The sequence below is a fragment of the Equus asinus genome, chromosome 6 (assembly GCF_041296235.1).
Source record: "Equus asinus isolate D_3611 breed Donkey chromosome 6, EquAss-T2T_v2, whole genome shotgun sequence".
NCBI lineage: Eukaryota > Metazoa > Chordata > Mammalia > Perissodactyla > Equidae > Equus > Equus asinus.
Genome location: NC_091795.1, coordinates 77344710 through 77363894, shown reverse-complemented (window position 1 = coordinate 77363894; position 19185 = coordinate 77344710). Strand labels below are relative to the sequence as shown.

Genomic DNA, 19185 nt, shown 5'->3' with positions numbered 1-19185 from the left:
TGTAGCTATATGTACCCAGAGATGTTAACTAGTCATTGTGGTGTTCATTTCATTATATATATATATATATATATATATATATGGAATCATTTTGTTGTATACCTGAAACAAAATAAAACACCAAAAAGCATGTTTGCAAATGAGAGTATTAAAGTTGGAGTTTGCAAGAGGAAATGAAAGAAAGAGAAAAGAATGGATACATCTTAGTGGTCAGCTGTATCCTGCTTCGGATTATGCTACACTTAGCTTGTTGACAATTTAGCACCACTTTAAGGAGTATTTAATATTGCTATTTATATTTCCAAAGAAATGTTTGCTTACCAGATGTTTGGAATATAATTATCTGGTCTATTTAGTTTGTTTACAAATGACTAGAAGAAAATGATATTTTTTATCTGCAGTACCAGGTTGGAGAATGGAGGAGTGTTTAGAATTTGGAAGTTCTTTTCTTATAGTATAAAAGTAATGACTTATGTAACAGACTAGGAAAGAAATCATTAAAAGTGTCTAGATTCCAGCTCAATTTATAAAGAATTTTAGTAAGTTAACTAAACTGTTTAGAGTTTGCTAAGATACATGAAATTAGATTTTAAGAATAAATGTCCTATAGTTAAATTTCAGCTGTTTCTAATGGTGGTGTACACATTTATTTTTACTTTTAGTCAACTTTGTAACCACTTAGTAACAACTAATGAAATGAAATATTAAACCCAAAGATGTCATAAAAGGTCCATTTACATGGTGATTTTGTACCAGGAAATTCGTGTGCCATATGTGACCACCCAGCTCATGGCTTCTTGGTTTTTCTGGATCATTAGTTAATCACACTTGAGTAGCAGGAGAGTTTGAGAGGCTTTTAGAAAGCATAAAAAGAGGAGTAAATTAAAGAGAGAGTGATTTAGAAAGTGGCCATTTCACATGTTAAACTAAAAATCTCTCTGACATGACCTCGTGATTTCAAAGTAAATGGTCATATAATTCTGGAGTTGTAAAACTGCAACATAATGTGATAGTGGAAACTAGGAAAATCACCAATTGTGAAATATATCTAAACTGTTCAGAATGAGCTCAGGGAGAAGTCAGAAGTAACAGCTTGGCCTCTCATGAATGCTTTTATCCATTCTTGGTTTGTCAAAGGCGTGTGCAGACAGTGAGTCTATGTTCAGAAGCCCCTGTGGTGTCTGCTTTAGCAGCATAGTTGAAACTGGTAGGAGGCTTCTGGGTAAATTCAACCTCCCAGGTTACAACCTGTCTGCTAAAATATTTAAAAGGTTTGGTCAAATTTGATTTACAGAAATAACTGGAATTTTATTTTAAATGCCTTTGGTATTTTATAAGCATTTCTCTTTTTAAAGGTCATGGATAAAACTCACTTGGTTAAAATCTGTTATCCACCTTGCCACTACACTGGAGAAACGGTGATTATAGCACATGCTGTTACTAAACGTGAAAGTGCTGCAACAGAAATTATATGTTGATTGCAAAGATAACACATTATATGTGGTCAAATTTTCAATTTTAACTGTATTTCCTTAATGTATTTATAAGTGTTAGTAATGTATAAAATTATTTAAATAAAGATGCCATTGCTTACCCAGTTTTAATAATTAATTTATTGGTCACCTTAATTTTATTAACTGTCGTATATTAAACACAAAGAATTGAAGTTTTTCTATTTGAGGTATTTACAGTTTATAATACCAAACTTTCATCTCTTGTGAGAAGGAAAACTCTTCCTCTCCTACCCAGCTTACTCCTACTTAAAATAGACATTCCCTTAACCTTAAAGAACTGTCCTTAAGCCACAGAGGTCTTTGACTCCATATAATTTGGTGGACCCTTTTTTTATTTAACAAAATTTCATGCTACTCTCCTGCTTCACAATTCAGAGGAATGAGATGAATACATTTCTGAATTGGAGAAGACTCTCCCTAAGACTCAGTTTTGTAACACTCCACTCCTGCCAGTTTCTTTGGTGCAACCAAGGCATCCGTTTTGTCACCTACGTTAGGTAAGCTGGCCTTATCACCCAGTCACAACTGCTTGGGCCTTGCTGGAAGGAATCTCTACAGCAAGCATCTATGAAGCTCCCTCCGGGAGCCTTTTCTCAAAGGGAGCTTCTAGTCTAGGGTTCCTAGCAACGAGAAATTGATTAGTTTATGGCTTCCTACTGTATCCAAATCATAGAAAGTTTCACAGCAACCTTCTTCCCTGTGTTGTTGCGTTTATTACTAAACACTTACAGGCCAGAGATGATGTTTTACTAATTTTAATGCTGAACCTTTGTGATACACACATCCCATGACAAAGGATGAAAATACCTGATTTTAGCTTTCTCAGCTGCCTACAAAGCCCGTCTCACCAAAGGGACATAAGGGAGAGAGTCTGTCAGGAGGCTCTGGGAAAGATTGCCTCCTTAATAAAAGGAAAGAGGTTGATGAAGGGATGATGCTGCTCCTTTCCTATTTTGGGAGATTATTGTGAGAGTTCATCATGCTTGGAGCTGCTGCATCTTGCTTGACTTCTGAACCAGCCTTGGGGCCAGACTTCATTTTACTTGAGAAACATAAACCCAGATTGTTTATATGACTTTCAGATTGGTATTCTCTTGTTTATAGCCAAAGCCATCTTGATACAACTTGCTTTTCCCCATTTTACCAAGCCATAAAGAAAAGTATCCAATGATTGATTTACTCATTTAGTAAGTTTTATTAAATCTTTATCATGAATCAAGATTTTTATGAAAACCATCAAAGGAAATATAGCAGACAGAGAATATTAAACTATTTTAGTTCTATTGGGAGAAGACACACACACATCTCTGTATTTTCAGGTACAGAACATAGACCAGTTTCATCTTAGCAATTCTGCTAGTTGAAAAATAAGTCCTTATAATTCTTAATTTTGTAGTTTTAGTTTTAGTTGCTAGAATTGCTTGGCTGAGATGAGTTTTGATGCTTTTTTTTTTTTTTTTTTTTTTGCAGAGGAGGGAGGGAAATCCATTGGGAACAAAGGTTCAGTTCAGTTAAATCGTGTGTGAGGCGTGTACCAGGATTATACTTCTTTCTAGGATTACCTTGAGAACTAAGTAATTTTTTAGGATTGCGTTGAGATCTAAGTAGCTTAAATGAACTTGTGTTTTAAATGTGTTAGCTGACTTCTTAACAAAGCTCAAGACCTGAGCTGTGTGGAAGTTGACAGTTTGGCTGGAAGAATTGGCTCTGGGCTTTAAGGTTATCTAGTCAGTAGTTTACTGAAGTTAATACAACTGGTTACCTCAATTGGATTATCCCATTGATGTGTATGTCTCTAATACCTCAGGCAGATTTGCATTGCTTCAGGCTCCTAGGCATCCCAAATATGAGCCATGAGGTGTATTTTGACTCTTTTCGTACCCTCAGGTCTGCTGAAAATTAAGGAATTCCTTTGTCTAAATTAATAAGTAGATTCTAAAAATTATCTAAAAAGAATGCTTTTATAACAGGTTTATTTTAAGAGAGAGCAGTAAAAGAATTTGAGGGAAGCTGTTGGGTTTTGTTTTGCTTTGCATTTCGTGGAGAAGCACAAATGAAACAAATCTTACAATGATCAGTTTGAGCCAACTTTGAAAAGGATACTTTATAATAATAGTAAAAAGATAGGCGAGATGGACCCAATGTACCTTACAGTTTTTTTTTTTTTAACCTTAATTTCAATAGTTAATTTGACTCCAGTGCCTTTACTTGTCCTTTCACTTGTGGCTAAGTAAGGTACTTCTAAATTGTAATGTGGGATTTTTGTGTGTATGTGAGGAAGATTGACCCTGAGCAAACATCTGTTGCCAATCTTCCTCTTTTTGCTTGAGGAAGATTGTCACTGAGCTAACATCTGTGCCGGTCTTCTTCTATTTTATGTGGGATGCTGCCACTGCGTGGCCTGAGGAGCAGTACTGGGTCTGCACCCGGAATCTGAACCTGTGAACCCTGGGCCACCCAAGCAGAGTACGAGAACTTAACCACTACACCACTGGGCTACCCCTTGTAATGGTTTTTAAATTTTTATTTATTTATTTTTTTTTAAATTTTTTTTGAGGAAGATTAGCCCTGAGCTAACATCTGCTGCCAATCCTCCTCTTTTTGCTAAGGCTGGCCCTGAGCTAGCATCCATGCCCATCTTCCTCTACTTTATATGTGGGATGCCTACCACAGCATGGCTTGCCAAGCAGTGCCATGTCTGTACCCAGGATCCGAAACAACAAACCCCAGGCCGCCGAAACGGAACATGTGAACTTAACTGCCGTGCCACTGGGCTGACCCCCCTTGTAATGGTATTTTTAAAGAGAAAGGCAACATTGCAAAACTGGGGAGAAGTGAATTAGCTGTTGTATTTATTATATGTCATTATTATTGAGTCCTCCTCACTCAGTCACTCACACCATCACTCTGACACTGAATCTTTTCCTGCCTCCTTCTTCCACTTTTAAAGACCCTTGTGATTACATTGGGCCCACCAGGCTAGTCCAGGATGATCTCCCTATGTTAAATATTCAGCTGATTAGCAACCTTAATTTTTCTTTGCCATGTAACGTATTCACAGTTCTGGGAATTAGGAGGTGGACATATTTTGTGGGGGGCATTAGTTGCTACTGGCCCTCTCAGCGTACAGAACTAGTGATGTACTTAGCCTTGGAATTAGTTTTGCAACAGGAATAGATATCTCATGGCAGCTCATCTGGAAAGTGGATTAAATGGCAAATCTCACACAATATGGAAGATAGCTTTTCGCCCCACAATAGTGTAAACCCAAAAATTATAATCGTAACCAAGAAGCTTCATCTTGCCAACCGAAAGCAACTAATAAATAGGTATTTGTTCAATGTCAAGAATTTCTACTGATTTCAGGTAGATATGATCATCTCTTTGTAGAGTCTAGTGAAATTTGCAGTAAGGGTGGTTTTATCCGTTTTCTCCATTTTGTGGTTTTTCAAGTTTGAAATTATAATAGAATTAAGTTTTCTTTAGAGTTTTATTTAATTGCCTGTTCATATTTTATACTTTGATTTCTATCTTGTATTTTCAGGACAGGCACATTTGAAACCTAATGACACAAGCTTCTACAATAGGATTATTGCAGGAAGAAGTCATAAAATTAATTGTCTGCCTCCACTCAATGTTTTTAAAAGCCAGAGCCTTCATGGAAGCTAGTCATCTTAAAAGAGGGATGGAGAGAGCATTACCTAATTTAAAAAGTGAGTTCAGAGAAGCTAGAGCTTCCCTAACTTTGTGTAGCATTTAGCACCCTGGCAGAGATTGAAATTCTGAGAAATATGACTACTTGTAATTAATTTATGCATTTTTTTGTATAACTATTGTTATATACAACTACACACTCAGTAAATACAGTATTTGCTCATGATCTTTGTGATGTGATTTTATATAAAATTTGCATCTGTTCATATTATCACTCATTCTCATTTAATAGAGGCCTGAGGGTCGCATTTCCTTGGTTGCATCCACACCCTCTATTCAGGATTGAGAACATGTTAAACGAGAACAGTTTGTCTCTCTCTTCCACATTGCTTTTTGTTTCTGGTGTTGCATTCATAATGCCATAGCAGACACCGTAATGAATTAATGAATACATGGACAATAGTGATAAATCAGATTAATCTCTTTGAAGTTCAGTTTTTAGAGCACTAGGTGAGTAGTACAGAAATTTTTATGTTTCCCTTAACTATACCTGTCTACACTAAAATGAAAAAATTTATGAAATGCTTTACTTTTTATTGAGAAAGAAGGCATAATGTTAAAAATACACTCAAGTAAATTGTTTCTTTTTTCTAGCCAGCTCTAAAACTTGGTAAAAGAGAATGTAAGTCAAGGAAAACCAGACTCTAAAATTATGGAATAGCTTTGGACAATAGAGTATGCTCAAGGATTACTCCTGTCGGCTTTGAGAAGGCAATGCTGATAACATAAATGGGGTTTTAGAAAGGAGATAGCAGTAGCAGAGCCATGCCAACATCCACAGATTCTATCTTTATAAACCTGCCAGACTCCCAGACCTCGTCTGAGAAATCCAGGTGATAGATGGAATGTCCTCCAATGGAAAAGAATGAAAAAGACAAATAGACTAATTTCAAATGACATGATCAATTGCACTGTTATATGTCAACTCATAGATGTATGAAATAAATGTCATAAAAATGTGTTTGATGATCTCAAGAATGTTAAGAAGAATCTGGGTATTGCTTTAAACACTAATAAAATATGCGTTGATGGCAAGGAAATGGGAAAAAGACTCACAAGGTGTTCCTGTGATTTTTATGAAAGGGAGAAAAACATTTAAGCTAAAGGGAGTAAAAACAATTCACAAGCATTAGTGATGAGTAAATGGAATGTGAGAAGGCAGAGGTGCACAAAGGGGAAGAATCATATCTTCAGAGGAGAGATCCAAGAGGCTGACTGATTCTGCCGTTTTACTTCCCTTTCTGGGCTTTCTGAAACATACACAGAATATTGGAAAAGTCTTATGGTACAGCCCCGTCGATCTTCATACTGCTTCCTTCTCCCAAGGGAGCAACAGACATTCTCACTTAGAGTGGAGAAATACATTCTACCTGTCATTATTCTGTTTAGGAAGTCTTTTACAGATGTGAAGACAATGCAGAATTAACAGTTGAGGAAAATGCACAGCTTTAAAGAGAGTCTAATACTAAAAAATGGAAAGTCTAACCTCTGATGAATAGATAATTCTCTGAGGAGAATTTAAACTATGTTTAACTAATATCCTGAGAGAGATTCAAGTATATATTGCAGAGAGGCTGTTGAGTACACTGGTTAAAAACGTCACCTTTCAAGCTAGACAGCCTGCGTTTGAAACCTGGTTTTACCACTTATTCTTTGAGTCTCAGTGTGCCTTGGTTTCCTTATTCATAAAAATAGGGATAATAATTTTACCCAATTCATAAGGTTGTCTTGAGAATTAATTGAATTAATGAAAAATACTTAGAACAGTACTGGGTACATAATAACCATTTAATAAACATTTTTATTAAAATGATTATCCTTTGTATTTGTTACAGCTTATTGTATTTTTTGCTCTTTGCCATAAAATTGGCTGCTATGAGAAAGAGCCAATTGTCAGTCTTGAAAATTAAGGAGATGATTACTGAAATAAACTCATTTAGTAGGCCGGACACAGGTGAAGATCAAATTAGTGAGTTGGATAATCAAACCAAGGGATTCTCCTTGAACACAGTGTCAGATGAAAGGAGATGAAAAGTATGAGAGGACAGATCCTCAAGTTTTAACATCCAACAGAAGTTCCAGACAGAAAGTTGGAGAGAATGCAGAGGAGAAAAATATATTTCCTTAAATGATGAAAGGAGTATTCCCAATGTTAAAGAAAGACTCATACTGGAAGAGGGTACCAACTGCTAAGCAGAATTAATGAAAAGTTCCATACCTGTACTCATACTGGTGACATTCCATAAAACCAAGGATAAAGAGAAAATCATTAAGGTTTCCAGAAGAAAAAAAATTAGGTTATTTGCACAAACTAGATTGATATCAGGCTTCTTCTTAGCCATATTAGATGACAGAAGACTGTGGAAAAATAGCTTTGAAATTCTGAGGGGAACATGATTTGGAATCTCAAGTTCTGTTTTTAGCCAAACTATCCTCCAAAATTGAGAACAAATACATTTCAGGAATGCAAAGTCTCAAACATTTTTTGAAAGAAATCCCTTCAGTAGGACCAACAGAAGGACATAGGATACAAGAAGCAGTGATAAGCAAAGAAGCCAGCCAACTTAGAGTCAAGTCGAAATGTTTAAAAATGTTTCTGTGAAGCATAAGGAATGTGGTAGTAGTAATAATAATAGCAATTTGGGGGAACTATTGGATGATTTCTACAAATCTTGGAAGGGGGACAGGAGGAAAGCATACTTTTTGGTTTAGGAAAGATTATTTATTAACTCAATGTTGATAGAATTATGTCAGTTTAAATATTTGTCAAAAATGGAAAGGTGAAAAAATTTTAAGGATGACCATTAAAAGAAGAAAATAGGGTGAATAATTTCTAAACTACTAGATAGCTCAGGAAACTGTTTCTGTAAAGGACTGGATAGTAAATATTTTAGACTTTACTTTTCTAGCAAAGATCGATTCTTAGATAGGGTAGATCCTAAATGATAATAGGATACTAGATCATGGTGTATCTGTATTATAGAACAGTGTTACTTAAAGTGTGATTCGTGTAACAGTGCCAGTCAGCAAACTGTTAACTGGTCCACCATAAGGTGAGTACAGAGTAGGGTAGTTAGAAACTCTTACAGCATTGTGACATTGTCATAACTTCCAAATGTGTGATCATTTTTCTAGTAACTCATTTTACTGTATTTTACAAAACTATCAGTCAGTAATAGTTTAGAAGTTAAAAACAAAACTGGTTTAGGAAGCATTATTAAGAAATACAATGCAGGTATTGAAAAAAAATGAAGTAGATCCAAATGTATAGATAGGTTAAGTGAAAAAAGCAAACTATAGAACAGTATAAAAGGTATGATTCAATGTGTTTTTAAAAACACAAATATATGTAATGAATTTTTAAAATGGGGAATAATTCATATCGAATTGTTAACCATAATTACAAAAAAGAGATTGTGGTTGGAGGGAGGGTTTGAAGGATGTTATAATAAAGGAGTATTTTCATGTTTTAGTCTATATACTTTTATATTGTTTGACATTTTTTGTAATAGTATGTTTTCATTTATTGTGTAATGCTTTCTAAATATTTTATTATTTAAATTAATGACCTCATGGTCTTTTCAGTAGGGTTCAGTAATTCAGTAGTTAAATAGTTGATACCTGTCAATTGAATATCCACGTGGAAAACTAGGACCTTTAACCTCTGCCTCACACAATATACAAAAATTAATTTGAGATCATAAACCAAAATGTGAAAGTTAAAACAGTAAAACTTCTAGAAGAGTACATGGAATAATGTCTTCATGACTTTGGAGTAGGCAAAGATTTCGTCAACAGGACACCAGAGGCACCAAAAACAATGGAAAAGACTTATAAATTGGGCTTCATTAATATTAGATGTTAGGTTCATAACGAGACACCTGTAAAGGAGAGAAAATGTAAGCTACAGATTGAGAGAAGATATTTGGTATATTACATATATATGAAATCTAGAATTATATATATTTTCTCTGTGTTTGTGTGTGTATGTGTTTCCTGATGGACTTTGTATCCTACAAGTTAATAAGAAAAAGACAGACAACCCAGTTAAAAAATGGGCAAAAAGTTTGAAGAGGCACTTCACAAAGAAGATACCCAGATGGCCAATTTGCATATGAAGAGGTTCTCAACATCATTAATTATAAGAGAAATGCAAGTTAAAACTACCATACCTGGATCAGAATGGCTAATATTAAAAGGACTCATGAGACCTAATGTTGGTGAGGCTATAGAGAGAGCATTTAGAACTCTTACATTACTCATGGGAGCATCAATTGGTACAATCACTTTGAAAAACGTGCTATCTACTGAAGCTGGACATCATGTAAATTGTGTGGTGCAGTAGCTCCACTCCTGAGTATTCTTCCAACAGAACTGAGTGCTTATGTTGAACAAAAGACAAGTACAAGAGTATCCGTGTTAACTTTATTGCTAATAGCCAAGAAATCTTTCCATCAGGAGTATAAATAAGTTGTATATTCATTTAATTTGCTACTACACAGCATGCAAAGAAGGAAATACTGCTATACACGACAACATGGATGAATCTCATTGACATAATATTGAGTAAAAGGAGGAAAGATGAACGGACACCTACTGCGTGATTTCATTTATTTGATTTTTGGTGACAGAAGTCAGAATGACGGTTTGTTTTGAAGGTATTGACTGGCAGGACGACACACAGGAGCATTGTGGGGTGCTGGGAATCTTCACTGGCTCAATCTGGACGGTGGCCATGCAGGCATATGCAGCAATTCATTAAAGTCTACACCTACAGACTCAACATCTGCATCCTTCTTATATTTCAATAAAAATGTTTTAAAAACCAATTCACTCTTGACCCTCTGATTTGAAATTCTGTCATTTTCATATACCAAATTCTTAACATATTCAAGGAGCTTTTGGTAGGTCTTGCATTCTTTTTCATTTGTCTAATTTTGCAGATGTACTGTTTGGATTTAATCATTGTTGCTTCATAATGCATTTAGTGTTTAATGGGGTGAGTCTTTTCTACTTACGTTTTCTAAATTATCTTGGATACTCTCATGTCTTTATTACTACGGATAATCTTTAGAATCAACTAGCCAAATTCTCACACACCCTCATGCCATTGGATTTTGATTGTAATTACATAAAACTAATAAATTATAAATTTGGAGATCATTGGCACTGTATGTCTCACCATTTCCTCTCAGTTGTATATTTGTCTTCATGTGGCTCCTTCAGGTTGTTTATTTTTATTTTTGTACATTATTGTTTTGCTATTGTGAATGGGAACTATTTTTGTTATATTTTTATGTTCCTTGATATAATATCCTTGGTATTATTGTAACTTGTTAATCATAATAATGATAATAGCTATTATTTATTGAACACACTGTGCTAAATAGTCTTATTTGCTTTTTTCAACAACCCATATCAGGTAACTACTACGACAACATTATGCTCATTTTTACATTTGGAGTCAATGAGGGACAAAGGCTTAAGGCTGAACAGCTGGTTTGTAGTGGAGCTATGATCCTACCCTAGGCAATCTCTCTCCAGAGCTACGCTGCCTACAAACACTGCGCCTGGGTGTCCTCGGGTGAAGGAGGAGACCGTGGGAGGGGGCAAGTGTTCAGTCAAGTCCAGTGTTGATGGGTATGACTGACAATACAGTGAGTGAGTAGTAACTGGATGCAAATAAGCAAGACTCATACTAAAGTGGATTTTTTGGTACATGTTTGTTTATGTTTGTAGAATACAGTATTCTAGTTTGGACTTACTCAAACCAAATAAAGTCCTACAGTTTTTTTAATCATTAACAAATGAATCAGTGATAATTTTATGTATTCTCAGGGTACTACTTTATTTACCAAATGAGGATAGCTGTTGTTTTAGTTGTCTTCTTTGTTTGCAAGGAACTACCACTCATTCCCTGTAGCTGAAACAGTGAATGTGTGTTGTGAAGATACACATGGCAGTAAGGGAGACGGACTCTCATGGCTGTCTAAGATGTGGATCCATAGACTGGCCAGCGCTTGTGGAGACTAAAACTGTCTTTTGTTTTGGATCAAAATCAGCTTTAGGCACCTCAGCAGCAAAAGTTTTTAGATCTTCACTACAGTATGCCGTCTTTACCTTACCTCAGCTGTCACTGTCTCTGTTACCTGCTTTTTTGTCCGTCCATTTGCTTTTATACTAACGATTTGTTTTCTTCTTGGTCCCAGGTAAAACTTCTGAGAGAGGACAGTTGGTTGGCCAAGATAGTTACTGTGTTTGGGCCAAGCTTTTCATGCTTCATAACTATTGAACAGACTATGGATTGGCTGCCTTAAGTCAGTATCTGCCACAGAAGTTCTTGTCATTTCCGGCCAGGGAGAGATGGCAGGTTGTGTGAAACATGGCTCATCTAGGGCTCCCTCTTCAGTAGCAAGGCTGGATTTGCCCTAGAGAAAGAGAGTGTGATTAGTATATACTCTGATTAACGTGTTTAATAGCCAGTGCATGTTTTCCCTTTTAAATAAAATCTAAAGAAGTGGCTAACATTGAAAACAGCAGTTGAATTTAGAGATTGAGCAGTACAGAAGGGAAAGTATTAAAGAGAATGCTTGTATAGATGACTTGAGAACAATCCTTTGCTTACTGCTTTGTAAGCCTGATAACAAGCATGTAGTCTTATATCTGTAGTAAGTAGCTTGGCTAAAATGTGTATTTAGTTAGGATCTTTAAAATCTCACATGAGTTACTGATAAATATTAGGGAAGTTTTTTTCCCTTGATATTTTAATGCCTAGGTTTGGCTTGAAAAGAAGTTTTGAGAATTTTGCAAACCCTAGATTTTAGCAAGCTTTTAAGAATATTCTCTGGTGTATGTGTTATTTAACCCAAGATCAGTGCTGAATTTAAGGTATATAATGAGATGTGTATTATGATAGTAAACAATTTGTAGTAAAACCCAAAAACTGAAATATTATGTTCAATAATATATGGATATTGGCAATAAAATTTTTTATAAATACTTGTTAAATTGATTCTAGGTTGGGCCATGCAGGCTGCTGCTTATATCTTCATTCATAGGAAATGGAAGGATGACAAGAGCCATTTTGAAAACATGATTGATTATTTTTGTGATATCCGTGAACCACTTCAACTCCTCATATTCCCAGAAGGGACCGATCTCACAGGTAAGGTAGCCTGGGTTTGGAGCACAGAATTTTAAAACATGAAGGAACTTAGAAGTCATCTAGTCTTAGCTTGTTATTCCTCAGATGAAGTAACTGATTAGTGGCCCACTCCTAAGGTCACTCATTAATCAACAGCACGTTGGAACCCAGAACTACTGGTTTCTAGCCCCTAGAATTTATGATGGGCAACCCCAAGAGGTCATTATTATTCATACTTGCCATCCTGCAGCTTTATCTTTTAAGTCTTAGTATGTATTTTAAATATCAGCCTTTTACTTTTATATAAGCCTAGTTGTAAAATCCCCTTTCTGTTCTATATATTCTGTCTCCTCTTCCAAGGTACATATTTACCCATTAGAGCCTTTCTCAAGTTTTTTGTTATAAGAAAAGCATCTGATAGTAACCAAATTTATTTATCGTTGATTTAAGTTAATATGTTACCTTTCTCTTGGTATTTTAAAGCCTTATCTCTCATGTAAGCAGGAAAGGCTTTGTCCTTTCCTCAAGAAAATTCAGGCGTCATTGAGTTGTGGAGAGGACACAGGAGGACATGTTTTCTGCCTTCCCAGATATCAAACTACATAGGCCAAGAATGCCAGTGGATTTCAAGGAATTCTTTGAAAGATTAAAAACAAAGTACAGTCTTTCATCCTTACTAAATCAGTGGTTTTCACATTGTTTTAAACCACAGGTCGTTTTTGCAGCTGAGGTCTTCTGTTGCAGTCTAGGATTTAAGACAGCAGGAGAACTGCTCTGGATGAATGTTGGCAGGGGTGGGGCAGGGAAGGCTCGGACAGAAAGCAGTTCTGTAGAATCCTTCGACTCAAAAGAGCAAAATTTAAAAACTTTTAATAACCCTGGTTACTTCAAAAAGAGACTGCAGAATTTGAGAAGGATGCAGTGGATGAAGGTCTGCTGTGTGAGGGAAGACAGACTGAAGCAGCATAGAACTGAATCTAAAAGTCCCACATAATATGGAGAGATGGAACGTGCGCTTGTCTTCCAAACCCTCAGTACAGCTGGAGACAAGAACTACCACTCAGAAGGACAACCTTAGAGCTTAAGAGAGGAGAACGTGTAAATGAACACACTAGCCCACTCTGTGCATTTAGTCATTTATGGAACCCAGTGCCCAACAAGAGAGTTAGGATGAAAAATACAAATAGCTCAAGTATTTAAGTAAGTGAGTGGGTAACTAAGCTGTATGTTAATAGGGGAAATTAAGGTATTTGGGCGTACATTTACCATTGATACCAAGGAAGAGATCTTTGACTTACCTGTTGCAGATGGGACTGAGCTAAATGAACTGTGGCAATTTTTATCTACTAATATCATATACTAAAATATTTGCCTACTGTATATGTTTGATTTTTATAGTTAAAATGCTAAAAGTAGTTGGATCAAAGAGGATACTACTGAGGATACTATTGCCTGCATATGGTTTAATCTTGAAAATGTATCATTGTAAGTTATAAGTTGATTGATTCCCAGAGCTAAACTATCGTTAGGAAATTATAATGGACAGCCAGCCATATTTAAACTTTCTAATACTTAGAATGTATAATACTTAAATTTTGGTATTGAAATATCAGCTGTATTAAAGTAAGGAATGAGGGAATTAATTTAATTTAATCCCTCATTATCAGCTGTATTAAAGTAGAGAAAGTCATTTACTGAAATGATTGATTTATATTTGTGAATGCCAAAATGTACACTAACGAAAGGCGGCATTGGAAGTCATTTAGTAATTAAAAGCTAATGGAGAAAACTCATGGATTGCTCTGCTTTGGTACATTAGTGTTAAAATGTTCATACATTAGACCTCTAGAACCTATAAAGTATAATTTAAAAGTTTTTTCAGTCTATATTTTTTCTCAAGTGTCTTTTTAAGGTGATGAACTTAATATTTAGTTGCATATTTTCATGGTCCAGAGTACTCACCATTATATGATGTAGTTGCATTTTTTTTTGCTGAGGAAATTTGCCCTGAGCTAACATCCATGCCAATCTTCCTCTGTTTTTTAGTATGTGGGTTGCCAGCAGAGCATGGCCATCAACAGAGCAGTGTAGGTCTGCATCCGGGAACTGACCTGGGCCCCCGAAGCAGAGCGCATTGAACTTAACCACTAGGGCCCCGGGGCTGGCCCCTGGAGTTGCCTAATTTTTAAGTTAAGATGATATTTACATTTTAAGGCCAACTTGCAAAAGCCAGACTATTTGGCACATAGAGAAAACAGGCTGATCCTGAAGCTTTAAAAAGTTTTTTGTTTTTTTTAACAGTATTATACAGATAGCTTTGAGTTGGGATAAATGATTTTTTTTAAAAGGCTAGCAAAATACTTTCAATTTTGAAAAAGTATCTGTTAATTCAAAGATGTTTTTAGTTATTACCATAGTTAACTTTAAACTTGGGTTTTTAAGCCCAAAGACAATGTTTTACAATGTTCTTTAAGTTCTGAATCCCACTTGCCTGTACATTTTCAAATTAGTGCATTTAAAATGTAACTTTACATATCCTCTATCTTCATGTATTAGCATTGGTTATAACTTTTTTCTTGCTTATGGAAGTAATGTATGTTAATTTGGGGGATTTTAGAAACATAGAAGAAATCACAAAAATTACTACAATTCTATTGCCCCTCAATAAACACTATTCTAATTTTGGTCCATTGCTTTTGAGTCATTTGGTCACACACATACACACACATAGGCATACATATGTATATATACACATAAATATAACTTTAAACAAAGTTGGGAAATTGGATTTATACTTTTGTTTGTACTTAATGTTATACTGTGATCTCTCACATTGTTATTTATTCTTTGAAAATGTGTGTTTTAAAGGTTGGGTAGTTTTATATTATATTTATTAGTTGGGATTGTCCAGAAAAACAGAACCAACAGGATGTGTGTACGTGTGTATATATGTGTGTGTGTGTGTGTAGAGAGATTGATTTATTTTAAGGAATTGGCTCATGATTGTGGAAGCTTGGCAAGTCGGAAATCTGCAGGGTAAGTCAGCAGGCTGGAGACCCAGGGAAGAGTTGGAGTTTAAGTCCAAAGGCAGTCTGCTGGCAGAATTCTTTCTTGCTTGAGGAGGTTAGTCTTTTTCTTTAAGGCCTTCAACTGATTGGGTAAGGCCCACCAACATTATGGAGGATAATCTTCTTTACTCAAAGTCTACTGATAGAAATATTAATCTCATCAAAAAAAATACCTTCATAGAAACATCTAGAATAATGTTTGACCAAATATCTGGGTACCATGGCCTAACCAATTTGACACATAGAATTAACCATCTCAGTTGGTATATAGTCACGCACCACATAATGATGTTTTGGTCAACAATGGGCTGCATATATGATGGTGGTCCCATAAGATTAGTATCATACAGCCTAGATGTGTAGTAGGCTGTCCCATCCAGGTTTGCATAAGTACACTCTGATGTCGGCACAGTGACAAATCTCGTAGCCTGATGCATTTCTCAGAACGTATCCCCATCGGTAAGCAGCACGTGACTGTACTATAATTTTGAGTTCTGTTTCCCTATTTGGAAAGGAAAGCTTTTCTAGGTTTTAACAATTATAGTATTACATGCAATTAAACACCCTTGTATGTTTAATATATTTAATATATACATGAGTGCCTGGAGCTTTATATACAAAACAAAGTCCCTGCTTTCATGAAGCTTACTTTCTATGAGGAAAAACAGATAACACTAAGAAGTTAATAAAAATGTCAAGTATTCATAAATGCGCAGAAAAATAAAGCAAGATAAGGAGAGAGAGAGAGTAATAGAAGATGGGGGCATAGGGTGCTATTTTATAGAAGGTGGTTAGAGAAAGCCCTGTAAGTGTCTATTTGAGTAGAGACGAAGTGAACAAAGCAGAAAACTGTGCGGATACCTGAGTAAAAGGCCTTCTGGGGCGAGGGAAGAGCAACTGCACAGACCCTGCAGTGGGCACATGCCTGGCTGGTTTGAGAACAGCGAGTGGCCAGGAGTCTCCCTGGAGTGGAAGGAGCACTGGCATTGCAGGGTTATGGGGAGGGAGCTGACAGACAGGAGGCTGTAGTCATAAAGCGGGAGGCTAGTGCTCTTACTAATAATCGCAGAGCCAGCTGGATAGATGAAGTAGGCATGGAAGGAAAATCTGCATCTCTAATCTCTTTGTGTCTCTGATTAGTTCACCTGCCGACATCGTGACTGTACGTTTAGAACTACTTATACTTGTATTCACATTCTACCACAGAGTTCAATTTTGTCTTCAGATCCACAACGTCTGTGGCAAACTGAAAAGTAGTTCACTACTCATCTTTATAGTGTCCTTGGGAGTCCTCGTTCCATGTAAGGGCCTGCCAGCTGTCTATAAAATATCTCTTTGTAGTCTCATGCCTACGATGTTCTCCTCAAGTGACTGAGAGGAGCTGATTGCTTTTCATGTTTAGAGCCTTTACTTTCGACTTGCTGGGGATCTGTAGGTATTTAGTTCTTTGACCCAATTCCTCAATTATAAAGTAATATAACACTTTTTTGTGTGTGTGAGAGGAAGATTGGCCCTGAGCTAACATCTCTTGCCAATCTTCCTCTTTTTGCTTGAGGAAGATGGTAACATCTGTGCCAGTCTTCCTCTATTTTGTATGTGGGATGCTGCCACAGCATGGCTTGATGAGTGGTGTAGGTCCACGCCCGGGGTCTGTACCTGCAAACTGCCCCTGGGCTGGTCCCTGTAACACCTTTTATAGGCATGTTCTTTGAATATTTTAGTGTTGTGAAATCCATCTGTGATTTTTGGAGGTTTTGAGGACCCCGTGCTCTTAAACTTATTCCTAGAAAAGTTGTGTTTATATATATAGTTTTTTTCTTGTGACTTGGAATAGTCTGTGAATTTCAGGGTGCAGCTGAGGATTGCAGGTTCTAACATCTGCTGTCATCAGAAGGTAGTTTTCATGATCTCCTCCAGCAGTTGAGGCCAGATTTCTGAACACTTTACTTTCTCCAAATATATTTGCTGATTAATGGGTTTGGTTCTTCTTGGAACTTATAAAGTTACCTCATGGAATGGAAAAAGAAGTTTTTGCCAACAATTGGAACATATACTTGTCTCTGTAACTATTCAGCCAAACCATGTTCAGATGTTTGTACATGATGTGCTAATCATGTGCCTGTCTGTTGTGGAGTGGTTTTGGTTAGTGACATTAGCATGCTCTGTGCCTGAGCAGCGCAGATACTTCGCTTTGCATTGAAGCCCTAAATTATTGGGTTAAAAAAAATGTAGATCTGATATATTTGGCAAATTGCTAGTTATTTCTTTTGGATGTCTAGATCCTTATGTTTTACTAGTATTTTAGTTTTATTTTTTTAGCATCTTATATTTTAGTATTTCAGTTTTTACTATGTAAGGACTATTTTATGAAAATTTTAGTTTATTAGTATTTTGTTCGTATTTCAGTTTTCGTTGTATATTGAAAATTTTATGAAACATCTTAAAGAATTCTAAAAATTTGAATATGAATTTCAGGAAACTGTTATAAAAAGTCTGTCAATATCTTACAAAGTTTTCAAAATCCTAATAACTAGACATCTCTAGGATCTTTGTTAGGGACTGACTAAAGTGTTTATATCTTTTCATTTGACTTAGTATGCTGTATTCAGTAATTACAGAAAAATTAAGTGCCATTTTTATGAGAGAAATGCTGTGCTATTTTCTTACCTCATGCATCTTCCTTTATTTTATGGCTTCTAATGGTCTGTTCTTTTGTTTAGAAAACAGCAAGGCTCGAAGTAATGATTTTGCTGAAAAAAATGGACTTAAGAAATATGAATATGTCTTACATCCAAGAACTACAGGCTTTACTTTTGTAGTAGACCGTCTAAGAGAAGGTAAGCACCCGTCTCAAAGTGTACTTTTTTATGTAAGTGGCAAAAATTGCTAAACTTTGTATATAGCTCTTTAGAATTTACAAAGCACTTTTTCATATTTTATCTCAAGAAATGAGATACTGTATTTTTATGCTTGTTTGACCCCATGTAGTAAACTGTTTTGTTATGTATTCCCTAGAAATATAAAAGATATCTTTGGAAAAACACAAAATGTTTTTTCCCCTCTTTTGGAATAGACAGCAGATGATACATACAATTAGATTATCATACCATTTTTAAATGTTTGGCAAAGTAGAAAAATTATCTTGAAAGTATCGTCACTTATACTATAGTTCTTTATAGCTTAAAAAATATTTTTACATTCATTATTCCACTCACTCCAACAAATGATTCTGGTTGGTAGGAAGGCAAGTACTCTACCTCCATTTTATAGTTAAATAAAACTGGCATCCAGGGCGGGTAGTAAATTTCTGTAGGTCAAGGGTAGAACCTCATTCTTCTGCTTCCTAGTTTGTAGCTCATACTACTTACTACCTCATACTTCCTCTAGAGCTGTGTCTCTTGAAGGGCATGTGGGGATGTGGTGATTCCGTTGACAATATCACACCCATTTAGAACAATTCAAAGCTCAGAGTCACCTAGCAGAAGAAAAATCTTGTTTGCATGTTTCTGCTCTCCACTCTGATTTCTACCAAACCTATTGTATAATGGTGACATCTGTGACAGATTATCTGGTAATTGCTACATTGTCCTAAAACTGCTTGTGCCTACCATGAAAGGTCTTGAACCATTATGTAAGAAAAGGTATGAAGTTTTTCCTTCTTTCCCAAATGGCATTACTGTTGTTCCTTCAGGGTTTAATGTGCTTTAAGATACAAAGTATAACCTCAGTTACTGAACTCTGCCAA

General features: G+C 35.9%; 1 protein-coding gene across 10 annotated transcripts in view; it reads left to right on the top strand.

Moving 5' to 3' along the window:
* Positions 1-19185, top strand: part of LCLAT1 (lysocardiolipin acyltransferase 1) — a 192348-nt gene that overhangs the window by 98528 nt on the left and 74635 nt on the right. For all 10 annotated transcript variants that reach the window (XM_014866451.3, XM_070512350.1, XM_070512343.1 and 7 more), the window contains 2 exons: positions 12247-12393; positions 18161-18277. In XM_014866451.3, the coding sequence (XP_014721937.1) occupies positions 12247-12393; positions 18161-18277 (264 nt within the window). The remainder of the gene's footprint in view (positions 1-12246; positions 12394-18160; positions 18278-19185) is intronic.